The sequence below is a fragment of the Lonchura striata genome, chromosome 13, assembly GCF_050655825.1.
Source record: "Lonchura striata isolate lonStrDom1 chromosome 13, ASM5065582v1, whole genome shotgun sequence".
Taxonomy (NCBI): Eukaryota; Metazoa; Chordata; class Aves; order Passeriformes; family Estrildidae; genus Lonchura; species Lonchura striata.
Genome location: NC_140715.1, coordinates 13,918,346 through 13,941,055, shown reverse-complemented (window position 1 = coordinate 13,941,055; position 22,710 = coordinate 13,918,346). Strand labels below are relative to the sequence as shown.

General features: G+C 51.4%; 1 protein-coding gene across 3 annotated transcripts in view; it reads left to right on the top strand.

The window, feature by feature from the left end:
* Positions 1–22,710, top strand: part of FLT4 (fms related receptor tyrosine kinase 4) — a 57,545-nt gene that overhangs the window by 9,499 nt on the left and 25,336 nt on the right. For all 3 annotated transcript variants that reach the window (XM_085591387.1, XM_021552182.4, XM_085591388.1), the window contains exons 2-5: positions 11,744–11,840; positions 17,604–17,875; positions 21,469–21,581; positions 22,498–22,660. In XM_085591387.1, the coding sequence (XP_085447513.1) occupies positions 11,744–11,840; positions 17,604–17,875; positions 21,469–21,581; positions 22,498–22,660 (645 nt within the window). The remainder of the gene's footprint in view (positions 1–11,743; positions 11,841–17,603; positions 17,876–21,468; positions 21,582–22,497; positions 22,661–22,710) is intronic.

The window sequence follows — 22,710 nt, the reverse complement described above, 5'->3', positions numbered from 1 at the left end:
CTTCATTGAAGATAAGCGACGTGGCTGGGCTGAGCTCTGGCTCAGAGGTTTTAGTGGTGATAGAAGGCAGGAGACTTCGCACAGTGTTGGCCCCACCGTAACCTTTGCCAAAAGAAAAACACTTCTTAATACAATAGTGATTTAAAAAAAAAAAAAAAGAAAAAGAAAAATAAACAGGACCCCACATGAACTTAGGAAACCTGTTCGGGCATAAAGAGAGATGTGTATGATGAAATGAACCTGAATGGCATTTGGAAGTACTCTGGCATCCAGACCCACATTTGTGGGAGTGGGGAAGGGCCAGCGTCTGTCGTGGCCCCTTTAGTCCAGTATGGTGCCAAAACACCCCAACTCCCAAATGGCTTCTCCTGCACTTGTGGACTAAGCCAATGTGTCTCTCCTTCACCCACACCATGAATTCCCAGGGGGATGGAGAGGCCATCACCAGCCTCGCCCCACAGCTCTGAGCATCAAGTACCTCATGGTGACCAAACAGGGGGAGCCGAGGAAGTGGCGTGTTGTTTCCTTAGCACCGTTTCCCTGTTGGTACTTGTGCTCCTTGGCTGGAAGTCATTAGCCTGTGCAAACGCTTCCTTCCCAGCGCGTCCGCTTGCGTGCTCTTCCCACTGCGCTGCGTGGCAAGGGAAGCACCTTGGAGCAGGAAAACAACAGCCAGCCTCTGCGCACTAACAGAGAGTAACTGCGTGTTTGTGGGACTTGGCCACTCTGTTTGTAGGCTATTTTTAAAAAGCAGAAGAAGGAGGCCTTCAAAGAGTGCCAGAGTCCTCTACTGCCATTTAGGCTGGGCCTTTCATTGTAGGAATTGTGCTGTGATATACAAAGTGTGACATTTCCAACTCAGCCTTTCTTGGAAGGGAATTAAGTTAGTTTCATAGCTGCACAAGGGGTGTTATGTGGAGGTGGAGAGAGAAATCTGTGCAGATGTTAAACAGCCAGCTAATCTCAAGTGACGCGAATGCCCCAAAACACTTTGGCTCTCGGAGATGATGATTATCATCTCCTGCTGCAGCGGGTCCTGGCTTGTGGTCACAGCTCTGTGCCAAGAGAAACTGAGAGCGTGTGCATCTGTGACTTGCCATCAACGCCCTGGACGGCCCCACAGGGCCAGGCTTTCTTCCACTGCCCTGAGTCTCTGCATCTTCAAGTCTCTTTGCCCAGCATGGAGCAGATGGGATCACTGACCCAGGGCTGAGGTGCAGCCTTGCAAAATCCTGTGTTGGGGGAGAGCTTTGGTGTGCTCTTTAGAGCCCATCCCTCTTGGGGATTCTGCAGAGAACACAGTAAGATTTCATTAACCACATCAGGGAAGGCCCTGGGTTTGGGCAGCTCCAGCTGCTTTCAGGAATGGCAGAAAGCCAAGCTGAGCTGAGTAGTGGAGGGTTGAAATTTCTTATCTCCTACATGCTGTAGGTGCATTTACCCCAGGGATCCCACCTCCCATCCTGCTCGCACCGAGGGCTCTTAGATCTGCAGCGAGCGCTCAGAACTCCTCCGTCAGCCCTCACTGCTTGTGCCTGACCTCGTACCTGAGCCTTCCTTCCTCTGCCGCTACCTCTGATGACTAATTCTGCTTTGAAGAGTGTGTGCCTGTGATCTTCCAGGCTCCCCTCATGCCCACCCCACCCAGGGTCGTGCTGATGCTCGCGTGTGCATGTGCAGGTGTGCACGCAGAGGCTGCGCAGGGAGGAGGGCTCATGCTCCCCAGGCAGCAACTCTCTCTGTGCTCCTGATCACTCTTCCCTTTGCTTTATTATTATTTTTAGATTATACTCAGTGCTTGAAGCCCCCTCTTTGATAATCAGGAAGTTTAAATTCCTCCTGCATTTTGCTTGTGCTTCCTACTTTCTACACCCATCCTCACCTAATGTAGCTTTTTCATGTTGCATTGACTCTGGGCTAAATTAATTTTCTTTGTTCCCTGTGTACCTTTAATTAGAAGGAATAAGGATTTCTCATTTCTTGCACCAGTATACATTTTTCCAAGCCAGAGCAGACCAGTTTCTGCTGCCCTACGCTCGGTGGCTCAGGCAGGGATGGAGGTACATGGAAGCTGTATGACAGCCTTCCAGGGAGCCCAGAGCAGATGGGGAGTTGAATGCAGGTTTTCCAAGGCCAAGATAATAATCTAATTGCAAAATTATTTTTTCCCCACTTACCCTGTTTATCAATCAGCTTCTCTTGCGCCTCACAGCTGGAGATCAACTTGAGGGTGGGTTGTGCTGCAGAGAACAGTCACTGCCAGCTCCAGGGCAGCTGTTTGGTTTGAGGGTCTGAGTTGATTTCAGTTCACAGCTAAGTAGCAAACATCTGGATGCAGACTCCAGGGACATGAAGATGGAGAAGCAGGTCTTTTTCTGCTTGGTACCTTGTCTCCCAGCACAGCTGCAGGGCTTGCAGACCCCTGAAAAAGCCCATCACAGTCAGTCTGGAGCAGCAGGCTGGGCAGGAGGCAGGCAGGGCACCCCAGGCTTTGCTCACGTGGGGAAAACCTGCCCTGAATGGTGTACAGGGCTTTTTCAGTGTCCTGCTCAGTCTGTCCACAAACCAACAGTCTTGGGAAGAGTTAAACTTCAAAGGCCAGCAATTAAGCCCACACACATCAAGGAAAAAGCAAACCTGTGACTTGTTTTTTTCTTTCCAAATGCTACTGCCCTTTTCTCTCTGTGCTCAGTGCTGACCCTTGGGCTCTGTCTGACTTCCCGGTCAGCTGCCTTCTGCCTCCTCATCTCCCAGCAAGAGCTGGATGCTGAGGCTTCCCATGGCTTGAACTCCATCTTGCCCCAACAGCACACCTGCAGTTTGCTTCAGCAGGAATTCACCTGAGCCTCTGGAAATGGCTCATGACAGAGCTATAGTTGATGATGTTGAATCTAGAGTCTCTCTCCACTGTTTCTCAGGCTTTCCCCTTCCTCTGTGTTCGTGCAGCAAAGTCTAGGTCTGTGGGTGGAAACCTCTGCCCAGGGGCTGAAACTGGTCTTGGCTTTGCCTGGACTGCCAGCAGCCTCAGCATGGGCAGCTGGAGCTCTGGGAAAGGGGATGATGCCCTGGCATGGACAGGAAGATCCTGGATGTACACACTCTGTTATGGCAGTGGGTGGCTTAGAGACCCCTGGACCTGGATGTCTCACCTGGATCATGGTGTGTAAGAGTTGCTAGTAACTTGTCTTCTGGGGGCTTATCTCTCTTTGGGAATCTCTCTGTGGGTATCCCACAACGGAAAAATCCACAATTTAGTTTGAGTTGCATGAAGAGGTACTTGGTCATCTGCCTCGTAACTCCATCAGGTACAGTGTAAGAAGCAGTGGATTGTAATTTCATTCTATCGTTTCCCTTTAATCACTGATGGGCTGCCATTTCTCCTCAATGGCCGTGTGTTCTTAGGGTCCCATGGGTTTGTACCCACTGCTGCCAGAGGTGCCTCAGCCCAGCAAAGCCCCTGGGGTTGCACCTGGATAGTCACAGGGTAGAATTAACCTCTGAATCCTGCAATGGTCAGGGAACCCCTGAGCAATCCCAAAGAGGTGTAATAGAAGGAGCAGCAGTACAAGCCTTTCCCAAAACACTTGCCTGGAGATCCCATGCCCCCAGGGCCCCCAGGGGATGTCCCATCCTAACCATGCATTTGTGCTGGCAATACCTTTTGCCAAGTAGTGGAACTGGACCAACACTCATTTCACACAAGCTATGGATCATCCTTTGCATCCCTTCAAGTCAGAGATGTAAGGAACGGTGTTAATTGCTGATATCAGTCCCGAAAGCCATCCGATCCCTCTGCTCCTTCTACACCACGTTAATCACACCTGGCTGGGGCAGAGAATGTGAGCAGGGTGAGATTTTGAAAGACGTAAATTAAAACAGGAAGAGAAGCAACCTGACAGTCCTTAAGATGTGGGAGGATAATTTTAATTGAGTTTTGCAAGGGTTTGGCCGTGCAGTTAATAGGGGCCACTGGAAAAGGGCTGGTTATGTATGCTAAGCAGGACAGCTCACCCAGCACTCCTGCAGAGCCACGGCAGTGGCAGAGTGGGAGCTGCCACAGGCATTTGGGTAGGTCTGAGGATTTCTGCCGCTTAGGGAGTGAATCCTGCGGACAGAATAGGTCCTGTTCCTGTCTGAAGGCGCTGGGCTCCCCCTCCCCTCCCTGCGCATCCCGCTGAGCCGGAGCTGCCCTCTGAAATGTCAGGGAGAGGAAGCAATCCTTGGCTTGTTAGTTTCTACAAGGAAATAAAACACACAGATGGCTCGAGCATCCTCTATCTCAAAGGCAGGAAAAGGATTCTCCGGGCAGGAGCAGGCAGCCAACAAACGCGGAGCGATCCAGGGAATGGAGGACCAAACAAAGCAGCGTCTGGCCAGCCCTGGCCCGCAGCAGAAAGGGAAACCAGCCCTGTGATGTGCCGGAGCATCCCTCGCTGCAGCGAGGGCAGCAAACAGGCGCTCCCCTGGGGCCCGGGGAGGCTGCTGACAGCAGAGATCCTGGAGGAGGTCTGCAGGGTGGCCCCGGCTGACCCGCTGCCCCCGGCCGGACATGCGGCTACCTGACACGGGCTAACTTTGGCTCGGGACGGAGCCGCTCGGGGAGGATGGGGCAGGGAGCGAGCGCGGGGGGGACACGGGCAGGGAGAGGAAAGACGGCAGGAGACAGAAATGCAAACATGGGCTGACAGCCGTGGGGCAGGGGGAGGGGAGGAGGAAAAAGCAGGGTAAACCTGGCAGGATGGAGCAGGAAACCGGGCTGGAGCGAGCAGGGCGATGGTGAGATAGAGCTTCCTGCCGAGGGAGAGCGGCAGACAGATAAACACTCCCAGCCAGGATCGCTGACCCCTCTTTGGGATGCTTTGGGATGACGTGGTGGCAGGACCCTGGGGCAGGGCAGAGTCCAAAAACAGGTGAGAGCATGGTCAGGCATTGGGTGTAGCCGAGCTCTCCTGCCCGGGGCAGCTGGCTCGGAAATACCCTGCTATAAATCCCTGCCTGAAGGCACCAAGGGACCGGGGATACGCAGATAACTTTGCTCCTCAGGACAGCCCATCTCTCTTGAAAGTGTTTTTTTTCTGCTTTTGAGCTGCTCTGTTTCTCTTCCCTGATGGACACCCAGCTTGGAAGGTGAAATGTTGGAGGAGCCCAGAGACCTTGTGCCTTTTACTGCCTCATTACCTATCGGTGCAGGTAGTTACGAGACACCAGAAAAGAACCTATTAATTAAAGTTTATCAGCCATGAGAGACTAAAGAGACTTGTTGGGGTGCATGCACTGAGGCCAAGCAGAGTTTTGGACTGAGGCCTGTTTGGCCAGAGCCACAGGCACTGGGTGTGCAGCTGTGGGGTGCCAGGGGCTGGGGAAGCAGGGAATGCCCAGCCTCAGGGTAATGCTGCTCTGGCTGTGGCTACTGCTGGTGTTGTGACCATGCTGCTGCCATGTAATGTGCTGCTTATTTCTCTGCCCACCTCATCCCACTCCCCACTTGGCTGCCAGGCAGGGATATGCTTTGGCTGCAGATGCTGAGCTGGAGGAAAGCCCTGTTCCTTCAATCTCCAAATGTCTTGTCTATTTGGACACATGTCCTTCCTCCTCACCTGGCATCACTGCAGACACAGGATGCTTAGGGTATCTCCCTAAGAAAAGCATTTTCACCAGCTCTGGTGGTCCCCTGGTGGCCCCTTCCTCAGCCCTCCTGTTGGTTCCTGCTCAGGGGGCTCCCACCTCCACACACCAACTTGCCCACAGGTGTTTTGGGGCAAAGATGATGTCTCACACTACTGGTGGTGGACAGGAAAGCTCAGATACCCAACAATGATGGTCACCTCTGTGGTTGTATTGACTGAGTTTCTATAGTTATTTTTCCTTTCTGTCTCCTGAGAAAGGACACATGTCCTAACTGAAACAATGGAACATCTGATGCTTTGGGTACATCCCCACAAACTGGTGAGGACAGAAATCTGCCCCACTTTGATTTGGTGTTGTTGCAGGGCTTTGAGATGCACGGACAAAAATGTGCAGACCAAAGGACCAATGCCTTGCCATTGGCACTGCCCACGGTGAGAAGGGGAAAGGTGCTGCCCAAGGCCTGTGTGAGCCCCTGGTGTGTGGGTTCAGTTGTGGGGCTGGGACTGTGGTGGTGCTGTAGCACAACAGCAGGATCAGAGAGGCTGCTCCTGCACTGAGAAGCACAGCCCCCCTGTTTAACCCTTCTGAGGCAGGTCTGAACTGAGGGTCAACCCTGAGTTATACGACAGAGAACATCTTCCATGAACCCATAAAAGAAGGTGTCTGCTCTCTTTGTCCTTGTGCACATGCATCGTTTGGAGGTGATTTTCAGTTTTATTCTCTTTTTTCATTTGTTCATTAGCCTGTTTCCATCTGTTTTCCTCCTATCTTCACTGTGGATCTGGGTGGCTGTCACCCTGCCCAGGCGGTCCTCAGGCACAGGCTGCTGGGCAGAATCTGCTCTATTTTGGTGTCAGTTCCCACCAATGTTTGGGGCTCACTTTGCCCGCTGTGAGTTTGGAGAAAAGACACACGGTATTTCATCCCTACATCGGCTGGAGCCTGACATTTATTTCTCAGCCTCGTGTGATATCTCACCTCTCTGCAAAACAAGCCTTCCTCCCTACTGGAGAGCACTGGGAGGAGGAAGAGGAGGAGCTGACAGCCCTACTTCAGATTTCCCCTGCTGCTCTGCCAGCTGCCTGCTCCTTGTGTGACGTGACACTCACGCTTTGCTGCTCCAACCCACAGTTGGATGCTTGCCCCGTGCATGAGAGCAAGTCACTCTATGGGGGAACTTCAGCCCTGTAGGTGGGAATTTGGCCTGGTTCTGCCTCCAGCACGTGGACTTCCCACATGTCTGTGGGCAACCACAGGTCCTCCAGAACAAGAGCAGTGAGTTGTACCACCACAGGGCAAGTGGGGAATTGTAACTGGAGCAGGGGGGGAAATGGCACCTAAGGTGCCAGAGTTACTTCCCGTGGGGAACATGCAGTTTTGCCAGAAAATGCTCCTGATTCAGACAAGTCCAGCCAGGAAGGCAGGAGAAGAAGTCTGGAGAAAGAGCAGAGCAAAGCTTCTCCTCCCTCTGCCCCAGTGCTAGCTACTGCTGCTCTTTTGAATAGTCCCTCTTGGCCAAAGAGGTACCAGAATTTTACTGTTGGCTGCTGAGGAGCAAAGCTTTGCTTACATAGTATCTGGCACAAAGAAAATTTTCCTTTTTAGAAAGTGTCCAAATCTTGAGTTCCTGCATTGCTTCATTGAACAGATGCTCACTGACTGTGAGTTTTTGTCTGAAAACAGCAGAGTTGGGGTGATAGCAGGGTCAGGGGAGCTTTGCTGGGGGAAAGAATGCTCTTTTCCCTTCCAGCTGATCTTTTGCCCCAGTATAGCACTGGGGCAAGGTGCAGGGAGACAGGCCTCACCTGGAGCAGCTTTGCTTTGTGCGTGTTGGTGGTGGCAAGGGCATGAGCTGGGCCGGTTAGCTGGGGACACGTGGTGGCTGTGACCAGAGCGATGCAACCCAGTGCCAGGGAAGGAAGTCAGCGAGAAGGACAGAGTGTGAACAAAATCCCTCTCCGGAAAGGCGCCCCGTTCATCAGTCAGCAGGGCCGACTCAGCAGAGAGGGAGGGAAGGGGAAGCAGAGAGGGGCTGAGGTGGTGTGTGGGGGCTTGGGGGAGGATCCGGTGCAGGGCTTCCTGTGAGTGGAAGCAGATGGAGAGCAGGAGCTGTGCTGTGCCATACTGCACCATACCATGCTTACCTTGTCCTGCACACAGCCTTTGCTCTGTTCCCAAAGCCATGGCACGCTGTGGCAGTGCTGGCTCTGGCACTGATGCTGCTCTGCAGGGATTGAGCATCTGCAGCCCTCACAAGGCAAAACCAGGCTCCAAGAGGGGCTTTCCCACATGCCCAAGGGTGGAGGGAAGAGGTCAGGCTGCGAGATGCCCTGGTGTGGATAGCACTTTCCAGGGTGAACGTGGCTTCCCCACGAGGTAGGGAGAGCCCTGGATGCAGGATGCAACTGAGAGCAGCAGTGGTGTCAGGGTGCAGAAAGAGGTAGAGGGGCCTGAAAATGAAGCAGCCACCAGTGATAAGGAGAAGGCCCTCAGTGCAGCCTGGCCCCTTTCAGAGCCATGCACTGCAAGATCAAGGCAAAGAAAACTGCTGGGAAATGTGATTCTCTGGGAATAGACAAGGTGTGACTGGCTGTGGGATCCTGCTTCCTCTCACCGCATCCCATCAATCCCCCTCTGTTTATTTTAATATCCTGCTGCCAACTTGCTTGAAAAAAGCTGCAACCATCTTGAAAAAACAAAGCCAGAGCTGCTGCATGCCTTTTTAATTACATTAATGCTCTCCCTGTGCAAGGGTACAATTGGGTGTGCGGGAGAAAGCGGGAGCTGCTTGGAGGGCTGAGGAGATAAAGCATCACAGGGGTTGGAGGTGGGGAAGGAGGGACTCAGAGGAGAGGAGACACTCCATGCTCTGGAGACATCTCCCTCACACTCTGGGATTTGCCAGAGACACAAACCATCTGTGTGTCGGTTAGCAGAGATTTAATGGCCAAACCCAGCACCAAGTTCAGGGCTGGGGAGAGCAAAACACAGGAGAGAGCCACGGCAGGGCACACGCTCCCTTGGGGAGGGAAAGGGCAAGGCCAGCAATGGGGTGTATCAGTCTGGCAAGCACAGAGTGATAGAGAATTTTTTCAGGGAAAGCTGATGGCTTTGATGATTTTGCAGGCTGGGAATGGCTCTGTGCATCCCTTTGCCTGTCCTGGATGCCATGGGTGGCTCTCAGCATCGGCATCCCAAGATGCCAGGCATCAATGTGAGCAGCGGGTCCCCAGCTGAGCCAGTGCAGGGAGTCCTCAAAGCTCCCAGCAATTCAGGCTGGTGAAGGGGCTGGATGGCCACGAATGCTGGCCAGCAGTGCTGCCAGCAGCAGGAGTGTCCCCAGCCCCGCGCCACGGTGCTTTCGGAATGAGCAGTGGTTCCTTTTCCTGTTGTACTCACGGAGGGCCATGGACAGGATGCATCTGCAGGAATCCCACAGCCCCAACCTGCACAGATCGTACTTTTCCTTTCTTCCCCTCCACCCCCTGGTGTTGTTTGCTAACAGGTCACCAGGCAGCACGTGAAGGGAGGCAGGGGGTTATTTCTGCTGCCGTCCTGCTCCCCCCAGCCCCGGTGGTGGGGCACAGCATTGGCCAAGAGACTTCTGCCACCCTGGCACTTATTTAGTGGTTCAAGCAGAGGAACCATGCCAGTTTTAAGACCTAATGCAGTGCCTGTTGCAGCCAGCCTGGGAGCTGGCCATGCCAGACTTTTGGGGATTACCTTTCTGCTTGCTGCCCCAGAGCACAGACAGGATGAGAGGGTTTGCTGTCCCCAGCCAGCCCTATGCAAGCCATTATCTTCTGCTTTTTTGGGCTGAGCACCGTGGGGGGGACAGGCACCCCCAGCCGCTCCCTGGGACGATGGACAGGGAAGCTGTGGCCATCTGGGGAGCAGTGTTTGCACTGGGATAAGCGTGTCCGGCATTAATAGGAAACGCAGCTTAGCAGACAGATTCCTTCCCCCGCCTCCTTTCTTTAATAAACCTTGTTACATTTTGAAGGGATTTTACAAAAAATGTGGTCATTTATTTTCACAGCCCCGGGGCACATTTTTTCTCTGTGACATCTGACGTCCCCTCCTTTGGGAAAGGGGAGGTTGGGGGCGCAAGGCGGGGTGTCCTCCATTGTCCTCCATGGTGGCCGAGCGCCACGCGGCCCAGGGACCACAGCGACCCGTGTGTTGAGTGACAAGGGATGGCTGCTGCTGCTGCTGCTGTTGAGGGGGCAATGTTTGTAGGACAGGCCGTGGCAGCGGGACACGCACACAGGACTGGCCCTGGGCTGAGGCTCCTTCGCGTGGGCAAGGGGAGGCGGAGATGGCGGGGAGACGGCTGTCACCCTGCTGTTGCCATGGGGGCAGCCATGGGGACAGCACCTCAGAGGCGCGCAGGCGGGAAGGAAGTGGAGAACAATTGGGGGGACGAGGCCGGCAGGCCGGGCTGGCAGCGCTGGCGGTGCCGCTCCGCACGTCCCTCACCGCCCTGTCCCACAGCAGCCTCTCCTGCTGGCACCGCGGCTTCTCCACCAGCCTGGATCTCCACGCCACCCCTGTGGCTGAGAAGCTGGTGGACCTTTGTTGTCTCCTAGGTCAGGGTTCCCCATGGAGAAACATTCCTAGAATCACTGGATGATTAAAGTTGGAAAAGACTTCTAAAATCATCAGGTCCAGCCATTTACCCGGCACCAGTGTGTTCATCACTAAATCATGTCTCCAAGGGCCACATCCACGTGTCTTTTGAACATTGCCAGGGATAGTGGCTCTACCACTACCCTGTTCCAATGCCTGACCGCCTTTTCGGTGTAGAAATTTTTCCTAATATGCAATATTAACCCCCCGCTCAAGGCAACCTAAGACCATTTCCTCTTATCCGGAGGCTCTCAAACTGTAGTCCTCAGGTCACAGCTCTAGAGTACAGGTGTTAGAGCTGCTTGTGAAACACGTGGAGACACCACAACCCTGAGACCTCTCCAACCCTGCCAGATCTCTCTGATACCTGGATTTGAATGTTACAAGGGAAGCAAACAGACATACACAGCACACAGTTGCAAAAAAAACCTCATGTTTTTGTAGAAAGTCAAGCTAGCAGCATATTTTTGCATTCTTTTCTTCCTTAGCATTTAGCACCTACCTGAGTCACAGCCTCACATTCCATAACATTTTTTCCCCCTCTCTATTTCTAGTTAGTTTGCTTGTTTTTGCAGTCAACAAGACTTCTTTTGCATTATCTCACATCTCCAGAAGCTGGAGTTTTAAGATAAAGATCATGAAGTAATGACAGTTGGCAACACTGTGCTGATGAAAAACAACAGTAGTCTCTGAGGGTAACCGGTACTTCGAGATGTTTTGTCCATGAGGAGCTCACTTAGGGTGCATGTCTGGCATGCCAAAAATGCAAAGACACAAAAAGTGGGACTCTCCCTGAAAAAAGCTGGAAGAAGAGCACGATAATGTTTAACTGCCTGTCCCTGAGCCTGGGTAATTTCACTCCTGGAAAGCCTGTCCATTGGTACAGGGAAGGGGGCTGCTGCAATCCACTAAGGGTGGTCCTAGTCAGGTGACTGCACATGAGAGTGCACCACAGGAGAAGGGCATTCCATGAATGCCTCCGGAGAGCATCCCAGTACAAACTCATTTGTGGTATCTAGGCATCCCTGATTTGTCCTCCTGATTACAGAAAGCTACATGTGTATGGAAAAATCTTGTGCCAGACTCGCTCTGGTTAGCAGAGGGGATCATTGTAGAGCCCTAGTCCAAGCAAGCCCAATATCAGTCACCTGGTGAGGAATGGCTACAGTTGAAATCCCCAGTTTCTGGTGTTCCATTTTTTTCTGGTCCTCATCTGTGCTAGGCTGTCTATCAAAGCCCAGGGGCTGTCTGGTCCTGGCCCAAGAGCTGAAGAGCTGCTCACTGGAGCCACGAGGGCTGCAGGCAAATATCTTGTGTCCCACTGAACCAGCACCAGCTCCTTTGTAGGAGCAGACCCCCAGGAGATGTTGGCTTCTGGAGCCTTTGCATCTCTTTGGGCTCGTGGCACCAGGATACCTGCTGCCCACAGTGCTGGGCCCAGGCTTGTGGATCTCTGCATCATCCCCTCTCTCCTTTCTCTCCACAGATCTGGTGAGCAGCTATTCTATGACCCCTCCTACTCTGAGCATCACCAAGGAGGAGCACGTCATCAACGCCAAGGACACGCTGACCATCACCTGCAGGTAGGCACCAGCAAGTGTGGCTTTGTCTGCTCTCACCTGGTGAGGGTTGGAGGACCAGACAAGGAGAGCCCACCAGGGACACCTTGGCTGCAGTACTCCAGCAAATTAGCATGCCTTACTACATCCCCCAAGTGTGAATTAATCTAATTAATTGAAAAAGAAGCAAAAGACATCTCAGAGGATTCTGTGATAACCTCTACTCTAGTCTTTCAGAGAAGAAGAAAGAGAAACATTTTGTGTGATTTGATAGCTTTGCTGTAAGCTCTTCAGTGAAATTGGTCTTCCTGACTGTCCTTGTCTTTCTCTGACATTCCTTATTCCCACCTCATTGGGGTCACTGAGATTGAAGTTCTGGTTTATAAATCTAGTGGGACATTTGGGGGACACTGAGAAATACTCATGGGAGAAGGCAAGGCTGCAATTAGTGGTGGCTCTGAGAGGCCTCCAACTTTTCCAGGAAGATGGGATTTAATGCTCTCCCTTTATATATGTGGGTGAAAAGAAGCCCCAGCCAGGCCAGGTGGGTAACTGTGAGAGGAGCTGGAGAATCTCTGGTTGTTTTGAACACTGTGGCTCTGAGAAGGTGGTGTGTCCCAACTGATTTCTGTGTGCTGGGACACTTGACTGTGCGTGTTTTCTGAACTGTCTCTTGTCTCAGAAAGCATAAAAAAAAGTAAAAACAAAACAAAACCAAAAAATAAACCACACCAAAATAAAAAAAACCCATAAACAAGTGGGAGAATTGCCCAAGGTCAATTTTCCTGGAGTTTCCCTTCAGCAGCTGAAAACAGATCCATGCTTGGGATCTGAGTGCTGGGTCCAGTGGGGATCTAAATTCAGCATGGGCCTCAAATGGGTGTTTCTCAGTGTTATATATAACCACAGAGTAATTACTGCAAACACTTGGCTGGCATTGTGTTCATGTCTTGTCACAAACATATTTAACTTTTCCTGGAACAGATGGCATTGCTTTTCCTTTGTGAATCAGTTCATAACCAAGGGAGAAGGGCAGAGGAAAGGTTGTTGATATTAATTACTGAACTGCTTTCACTTGGTCTGGGAATCTGAGTGGTTGTGGGCTTGTTTTCATCTGGTGTCTTGAGGAGCTGTCATGAGTGAGGTGGAGATCTGTCCATGACTGTCTGGGGGGGGCTGTGGTCAGCCACTGTGGGAGCATAGAGGAAGAGAAGGGAGTTTGGGGATTCCAGTGCTCTGCCATGGAACTTTTCTCCACAGAGGGATGTGGGAACTGACACTCTTTATTAAACCTTGAAGAGGTGAGATTCGGTGAGGATATTCTGAATGAGCTTAGAATCAGGGCAGACCCTTTCTCAACAGGAGTCCAGAAAGGGACACAGAAAGCACTTTCAAGACTGTTGTCTATAGATTGAGCCAAGTTTAAAGGACATACTGAAGTTAGAGGTGTGGTAAAAGAGTCTTCAGCAGCTGTGAAAGACTGAACTGGCCAGCTGAAGAGCACAGGACCATCTGCAAACAGCATTAGAACCCATGTACCCTCTGCCCATATTGTTCTTTAGCTGCTCTTTGCCTTTGCATCCTGGTGTCCCAGATGTGCTCCTTGGGGCTGTGCAGTGTCCTTCACACCATCTGCAGATAGATAAGTCTCAGTATCTCCTGCATGGCTCAGAGCATTCCCCTTTTCTTTCTGAGCTCTCAGTTCTGTGTTTATCTGTCTTGAGGAGAGGACTTTGACTGCAGGACACTTATTCATTTGAATGAAGTCTAAATCTTTCCTGGTTCCTGGATCTCTAATTACACCCAGCTGCTTCTCCAACCTCTTCTCTGGACCATGGCCCACCCTGGGAAGACCTGGCTTGTGTTAATGGGAGCTGAAGGGAAAAACATGCAGACCACCAAGAGAACAGGCAAAGGAGAGGATGGTGGGGCAGGGTAGGGCAGAAACAAATACAAAATCAAATCCAGGATTCAGGGATTTCCTGCTGAGCATCGTGTTGGAGGTGACTTCAGTTTGACCTTGGTCTTCCCTTGAGAGCAATGTCCTCTGGCTGCTCTTCGAGCTGCCCTGGAGCCAGGAGTACAGGCTTGCTTGAAGCAGTGCTTCAGCAGAAAGATGAGCTCAAAACCCCCGTGTGAGACTCCCTGGAGACCTTTCAAGCTTCACCCACTGAGCGTGAGAGCCATGCAGCCAACTGTGCTCTCAGGCTCCCTCGCAGCAGCCTGGATCTCAGTCCTCCCCAGCTCTGCTGCCCTGCTCCTGCTCCACAGCCCACCAAGCCTCATCAGCGACCAGAGCTCGTGCCAGGCTGTGGGACAAGCAATGCCTCTGGAGCTGGGCATGCTCAACAGATACACAAAGGCACAGCACACACACACCAGATGCTGCGGCTCTGCTTTTGCAAATGCCATCACATGCAGTCCTGTTCCCTTGTTACCCAGCACAAGGCACCCTTGAGAAGCCCAGACAGAGCAGGAGACCAGTGGAGGAGCATTTCCCAAAATAGAGATTGTGCCAGGGCTGGCTGAGAGCCCCAGGGATGTTTTGATCCAAGCATGTGGCAAAACAGGGGGAAGGGGCTGATGCCCAAATGGACAGTGCAGCTTTTATTAGCTCCCATTCCTAGAAGGAAGGAAAGAATATTGTGAATCTCTGCATTCATGTCCTCAGCAGTCTGCGTGGGGGGAAAGCAGAGAGCTTGTACTGTTCCAACCCATGAGCATTGGAGCAAATCCCACAGGAGCCAGCTGCACAACAGCAGAAACCTCTGGAGGTATCATCCCATCCCATCCCATCCCATCCCATCCCATCCCATCCCATCCCATCCCATCCCATCCCATCCTGCAGGTGCTTGGCACACAGGTGGGGAGAAAACCAATAAAAAGAAGGGGAAGGATGTCCTTTGCTGCCCAGTGACCTGTTCCCAGAGCTGACTTGCAGATGTGCAAACCCATCTGTGGCAGAGAGGAAATATTTGACCCTGGAGCCCTCTTGGCTCCCGTGGAGGAAATGAGCACTGTGGCAGGGCTGAAGGAGCCTGAGGGTAATGTAAAGCCCTACAACCAGTGCTCTGGAACAATGTCCAGGAGCACACAACACCTGCTGCTCTCTCCTGCTCATGTATGGCTGCTGTGAACATCCTCCATGGTGCTGAGGGGAATCTGGTTTATCCCAGCAAAGCCACAAAGCCCCAACCAGCTTTGGCCATCATCCCACACACGGGAGTTTCAAAGAGGATTGAAGAAGAGGGGTGCCAATTGCAACATCTCCCTAGAAGAGCATCTATCCTGAAAAGATTGAGGGAAAACAGCTGTGGAGAAGACTACAGTGCATTTTTTTCCAGCTGGCATCAGCAGGCTCCATTGCGAAGAGGCACATTATCACCGAGCTGAAAGAAAACAACTTGGGAATAAATCTTGGAAGGTGACAGATAGAAGAGAGGGAACTGTCCAAAACTGCTGCTTTTGTGGACCCTTCTCCAAATGCAGGAGGTAGATTCAGAAATAAATCCAGGTGAGTCTGGCCTGCCCTCATTCCTGCATTCTTCTGGTCTTCTTAACACATCAGTGACTAACTTGGACTCACAGTATTGCCCCCACCTTCTGTGTCCCCACCAAACTTCTGGACATATGAAAGGAAATGAAAGCACATCTGAAGGGAATGCCTGGGTTGAGCTGCCCACGGGCTGGTTGGCACGCCTGTGTGCACTGGCCCATTCATGTTTATATAAATATGTGTCACTCAGCTGCTGCAGGCCTTGATGGGTAATGGAACAAGCGGATCTGATAACGTGTGAGAATCCCAGTAGGTAAACAAACAGAAAGCGGAAACACTGGAGACTTTCACAATTACCCTCCTACAAGTGGAGTGCCAAAAATGCCTGGTCTGAAGCTCCCAGCTCTGGGCTGAAAGCAGGGACAGCCCCATGGTCTGTGCCAGTGCAATGGGGCTGTGGACACAGCAGCAACACCTATGGCAGAGGCCACCAGGTGTTCCTGGTTTAGTGATCAGTTTCACTGTTATTTTCTGTGTCATGAATAGGATGGGAAAAACTCAAAATTCAGTTCTTATTTTTATTGAAGTGTTCATGAGACTCTGGTACCTGGGAGAAGTTTGCCTCTTCTTCATGAACACAAGCTACCAAAGCTGTACTTACAGTCTGTCTTGCCTCAGGCACTGATGGCATTTTTAGTGAAAACAGAAGCTTGAGCTGGGTAAGAGGGGGTGTGTGGCTGTCCCCAGGGGTTTTTCACTGCCTCCAGAGCCCTTGTGCTTGGTAACATGGGAAGAGTGCAGCACACTCTCTCCAAACTCATCTGCAGTGAGCTGGAAGACAGCAAAGTCTGCTCTATCCAGGGAAGATAAATCAGCTGAAGACAAACACAAAAGGGCAGGTTTTTCCCCTGTGCTTGGACAGAAATCCTCATTGCATCTGAGCCATTGTGCCCTCCAATGGCACCTTATCTCTCTTCCTCCTTTCTGTCCCTCACTGTCTAGTGATGGTCACAGTCTGCCTGTGCTTAAAAGTATCTGCCCATGGAGCTGCCCTGGCAGAGGAGCTGTGTGTGCCAACAGATCTATTCCCAACTTGCATAATAGATGAACCCAGTTTCCCCTCACAGAGCTGATGGTGATGACAAAAGGCCATTTTTACCCCACAGCTGTCTCTTATGATGGCTTCTTTCCCCCCCCCCCCCCCCCCCGTTTCTTTTTTTTTTTTTCCACGTACTTAAGTGACTTTCAGCTATTTGGCAAACTTTCAAGTGGGGGCTAGGCCTTCCTCTGAAAGGGGCTCTGATTTCACAGAAGGAAACTTCCAGTGTGGAATAAAAGCTTGTTTTGTTTGTAGTAAACAAGTGCAGTTATAACAAGCTACGGTGGCACGTGTGTGCACATGCAAGCTCCCGCTCTGGAGATCCTCAGCTATATATAAATACACACGTGTGTGTTCTGTCTGGGGCTTTCTTGAGTTCCTGGACTTTTCTGTCTGTCTTTGGGCTGCTGGTGAACAGTCTTTGTGGCCATGCCATCAGAGAGGTGTCTGCAGCTCAGTGTCTCTGCAGAGGTGGGAAGGGGTGGCAGCCCCAGGCCAGCTGGGGTTTTGGGGGGTTGCAGGGTGCTGTGCAGAGCAAGGGGAACCCCCTCCCACAGTAACCAGGGAGGAAACAGCTGGCAGCTGGCCAGAAGGCAGTCAGCTGAGCCTCCTCTTGTTTTCCCCTTGCTGTCTTTTATCCCTGACTCCCTCCTGCTTTTCTCTTTCTCGCTTTCTTTCCAGTCTGCTCTCCTTCCCCCATTCTTCTTCCCACTCCATTCATCACACAATGAGCCTCAGCCAGCAGTTACATTGAGCCAAGGGAAATCATCACATCCATGTGTTTCCCTAATAGCTCTGGACCCTTTTAATAATGAGAGGGAATAGAAAATAAATGGAACCTTTCCCTCAGGGTCCTGTGTGTTTCCCTGTCCTGGCATTCATACCAATAGGACAGTGCCATGGGACAGAGGGGCTTGCTTGTGAGTGGGCTGATATCTTACAGCCTCACATGGCCAGAGAGGTGGCCTGGGGAAGGGGATGAGCCTTTGCTTGCCCAGCACTTAGGGAATCTGGTTGCCATTTCCTTGTGCCTGTTTTTTCCTGTGGAGGATGGCCATTCCTCCATGCCTCAGCCCCAGACTGGTGTCTGGCTGGGCCACATGCAGGTGTGCAGAGAGTCACACAGAGCGATAAAACCCCTGCGTTCACCATGCTCAGCCCAAAGCTAACGCTGCTTTTTGCCCACGTCTAGAGGCCAGCACCCTTTGGAGTGGTCGTGGCCAGGGGGCAAGGTGGATCCTGCTGGGAAGGAGGAGACTGAGTTGGTGGCCTCAGCAGCCCCCAGCAGCGGCTGGGCAATCCAAGAAGAAGACTGCGAGGGGACCGGCACGAAGCCGTACTGCAAAGTGCTGGTGCTGACGGAGGCGCAGGCCAACCACACGGGTTACTACCGCTGCTACTACAAGTACATTGATGCCAAAGTCGAGGGCACCACAGCAGTCAGCACCTACGTGTTTGTGAGAGGTAAGAGCTGTGCACCTGCAGGCTGGAGGCCTCGAGGCAGCCAATGCACCAACATAACATCTGAAAGATGAAAAATCTCAGTGTGCCTCCCAGGGCAGAGCGTGGCTGCTGCAGCCTCGGGGAGGGGGCCAAGGGCTGGTTCCCTGGAAGTGCAGGGGACCAATATCCGTCCATGGGATTCAATTATGTCCCGTCCCGGGGGCATCACTCCAGCCGGGCTGGAATGCAGGAATTCAGGGAGTGAGAACTCCTCAGAGACGCTCCATCACTAAAAAAAGCACAGGAGTTATCTTCTGAGCAGCCTGGGGCTCCCTGAGGTGCTGGTGGTGGGGGTGGCAGTGTTTTATAAAGCTGACACTGACAGGGAGAGGATGAGTGGTACAGCCACTCCGTGTGCAGCCTATTCCCAGACCTGCTGGCCTGAGTTGCTCCGCAGTGATAGATCCAGATGCTCCTCTCCACACTGTGCAGGGGCTGCCCGTGCAGGCAGGGTTATGAGGTGTATTTTAGCAGAGGAGAGATGATCACCAGGCTTAGGGCTGGAACCTCAGCTTAGGGAGTGGCTGTGGGGCCAATACTCAGCATCTCTGTGTCCCAGAGGTTCCTCCTCCATTGTCTCCCCCACTGCTCGCAGCAGGCTCCAGCAAGATAAATGAACTCTGTCCCCTGGAAACAGTTGGCTGAGCTATTTCTCTTTCCACCCCCATTTATTAGTTGGTGCAGTTGTCATGAGCCAGGCAGGTCATGACATATAAGATGCATTTTTCAGAAGTCCCAGGGCAAAGCCAATTTTGCCTCTGCAACTATGCAGAGAAAAATGCAGGGGCAAATCAGAAAAGCTGGACAGCTGTTGGAGAGGAATTGAAGCCTGTTTGGGCAATTGCTTCCTCTTTCCATGGGCTATGCCGCCCACCCTGAAACAGGACACAGCCTGCCTGGATTTCAGACATCTGTGAGTTGGACAGGGGTGTTCAGACACTCTAGAGAGTTGTATTAGGATGGAGGCAGAGAGCTTCTTAAATACACTGAAAATGAGTACAATCCCACAAGCTTACATGCAGGGAGTGCTTTTGCAAGAACTGATTTTCTTTGCGATCCAACAAATGTCCCTTTGCCCCCTGATCCACCTTCTCTCACCTCCAGCCTCTCTGCAGCTCAGGAGCTGCTCTCCTGTTTACCAGAGAGTGCACCTGGGGCAGGATAGGGGCAATAAATCCCACACTGTCAGGGCCCGTGGGACTCACAGTGCCTGTGGATGGCATGTGTGTGACAGATCCTGCCAACAGCTCGCAGCACTGCTGTGCACATGGCTGCACAGCTCATCTTCATACTCAGTCCAGTCAGGCTGTCCCCTCTTGTGGTTATCAAGCATCTAGAAAACCTCAGAATCTGCCTTTCCAGACAGGACAGGCTTTCAGGCAATAGAAGGGACATGTCAGGAAAACTCAGGCATATGGTAAGCACAACCATTGCAGAACATTCAGATAAAGCCTGTTCCTGCTCAACTGGGCTGCAATGTGAGACTGTCCCTGGAGAGCTTGGAAGGGCTGATGTAAGTGTTGGGGATGCTTGGAGACAGGATGATCAGACTACAGGTTTATCCATCAAGCTCATTTCTCATGTTAAGGGCTTGGTGAAATTGCCAGGAACAGAATATCTGTGCTTGCCTGGAAAAATGGGTTCTTCTGTACTTTACCTGCAATTCAGTGGTCAAATGAACTCTCCATGCATGTGTCTCCTTCCCATGTGTGTGGTTAGATTTGTATTTTATTACAACTACACATAGCTCTGTAGACACAGAAAGCTTCATCAGGGTAGGAAAGGCTATGTACAGCACACATCTCATAAAGCTTAGCATGTATTAATGAAGAAGATGCTAAATTATTCCCATCCGACCCATTAAGGCAGTCTTAAGGAAATTTGTGATGTTGTCAGAGAGGGGAGTTAGTGCATGAATCACAAACTCATTGGCAGCAGGACCAGCCCAGTAAATCAGTTCTTGGCTGCCATCTGAACTTGAAGGGACCTCATAGTCTCTCACCTCTGGCAGCTGTGCAGCTTCTCCTTCTCACATGCCCAGGGTTTGGGAGAGGAATGAGGAACATGTTCACACTGAGAAACAAATCTGTGGTTTCAGAAGTCAGCAATCCTGTGGCAGAAAAAAAAACCCCAGGAAATAAAGATAAGAACTCTCTGGGCAATCCATGTTTTCCTAAGTTTTTTGAGTGTGGATTGTTTCACCTACTCTGTAGAAAAAGTGCTTCACACAGAGGAGAGGCCTTTGCAGCATGAGTATCACTGAAGCAGCAGCTTTACAGATCAAAAATTAAAGGTTTATGCACTTAACAGTGGGAGCACTGAGCTGGTTTGGGTTGAGCCCAATGTGATTTGAACAACAGAATGCCCAAGTGAGGATCATTTCTAAATTCACCTTTGACTTGTCCCTTTAGATGAGTCGCTTTAGGGGCTGGGTATCAGAGGGAAAGAATCTCAGAACAAATGGTTGTGCTCATGCTACACTCCCTTGAAATAATTTGTTTAGCTGAAACACAGGCGAAAAAAATAAAGGTAGGCCACTTGGATAATTTGGTTTAAATCCAGTGTACCAAAAGCTGTAAAATCTCCCTGGAGACCCATCACCCCTTTATAAAGCCCCCTTCACTAAGGGGACAATTTCCATTAATAAAGCCCATCATGACCATGTGCTGGATGGACATTTACAGAGGACAGATGCTGGCAACACCATGTTTTCAAGATACTAGGAACCAGTCTCTATTCAGAGCATCCTGTGAGGCATAAAACCTGTGGAAAAGGGCAGGCAGGGGCTGATAGTACAGAATAAATCATCTGTCACTGAGGCCACCGAGCAGTCTCACAGTTCTTTGTCTCTTCCAATTTTGTCTTCATCCCCTTTACTCAGCCTGGGTCGCTGCTGATTGTACACTGTCTCTGCACAGAGTTTGTATAACATCCCTGGCCTTGCTAAGTCATTCCGTAATGCTTATTTCTGGGTGGCTTTGCTCTTCCTGTCAATATTTGTGCTTGCAGCAGTTGGGCGGCAGTGGGGTGGCAGCCCTGGGAAGCCCAGCTGGTGTGTTTGTCTGCCGGCAGTGGGGCTTTGGGATGGCTGCAGGATGACATCTGCACACCACCGCTCTGCCGATCGCTTCCTCGCCAGGGAAGGTCGCGCCACCACCAGCCCCACGCTGGGGCACACGGCCACCAGCTGGGCAGGCGCCGAGCCCAGGACACCACGCACTGCTTTCACAAAGGGTCAGGCTCAGGCAGAGACCTTGAGGGCTCCAGGAAAGGGGAGGTCATTTCCCGCACTGCCCAAATGTCACACAAGTGTCGCTGCGCTGGTACCGTACTTGGTGCGGAGGAGCTTTGCATTCCCGAGCTCCAGGTGTCTCCTCTGACTGTCACGTGTGGCAGATGGGGCTGAACAGCTCAGCACCACTCCCTCTGAAAAGCTTGTGCTGCTATTGCTGTGTTAAGGAAATTTAGAAAGCCTCCTTTTCTACTGGTTGTTGCCTTTTCCCAGTTTTTTTCTTCTTTTTTTAGCAGTTGTTCTCCTTGTATCTTTTCTACAGATTTTGAACAGCCATTTATCAACAAGCCAGAGACCCTCCTCATCAGCAACAAGGAGAACACTTGGGTACCATGTCTCGTGTCCATCCCGGATCTTAACGTCACACTGACCTCGGTGAGAGCTTGGCTGCTGGGAGACTGCACCGAGGTGTATTGCATTTGTTCTGCATTTGTAATTGCCTGAGTGGAAGCATGACAGGCACTGCCAGGAAAGGAAAATGCATGGGATACATTTTCCATGGAAAGTACAAGCCATTGGCTTCCTCATTTTATTTGCTGGCTGAAGCTGTGTTGTCCAGTTCCCTTGGGCAGATCCCACAGGTTTCCTGCCAACCTTGCTTCTTTTCCCTGGAGCTCTATGAAACAAAACAAGACTTTGTTCTAAACCCATTTCCCCAGAGCATCCCCTGTAGGCCTTGTTGCCTCATCTCTGTGATCTACACCCCTCTATGTGGTCGGCATCCCCACAAGGGAGGCGGCTGCAGCCCTGGGGCTCATGACTAAAAAAAGCTTTCTTATCAGTTTGCTTTTGCTTTTGCCTTTTTTTCCCTTTTTTTTTTTTTTTTTTTTTTTTTTTTTTTTTTTTTTTTTTTTACAATGCAAATACATCCTTCCAGGATGAGTGTTACTATTGTACAAAGGCCTCCAGGGACACTCTGGGGGCCAGGGGCCTTTCCCTTGCCCGGGAAGGACACTACCCAAGGTCAGCACTCATCCCAGTGGGGCTGATGTTTGGGACATCAGCATCAGTTTCCTCAGCTATCTCTAGAAATTTCCATTCCTGGAAGTCTCTGGCCCACTCTGCAGACGGGGAGGTTCATGGTGCAGGATGCAGCTACTTGGGGTAGAGGGGAGGCCACGATTCCTAGATGGCAAACCCTCGGGGGGAGAGGGCAGGAGGCCAGCACAGCATGATGCTGCATCATTTCTTCCCACAAAAGGGATCTGTTAGCCAGCAGAAAGCCTGGGAGGAGTGGAGTGGGAATGTTGTTACCCTCTGATTTCAGTTGGCAAAATTTTGATTTTTCCAGCAAAATTTCTTCATCCACCCTGACGGCAAGAGCACTTTATGGGACAACAAAAAGGGAATGCAGGTACCCACACACTTGATCAGGGACTTATTGTATGTCCACTGTGAGACTGTAATCGACAAGAAGGTCTTCAAATCCAATTTCTTCATCATCCATATAGCAGGTGAATATTTGGGAAGGTTCAGGGGAGCAGTTTGAGTGGTTCTGAATTCC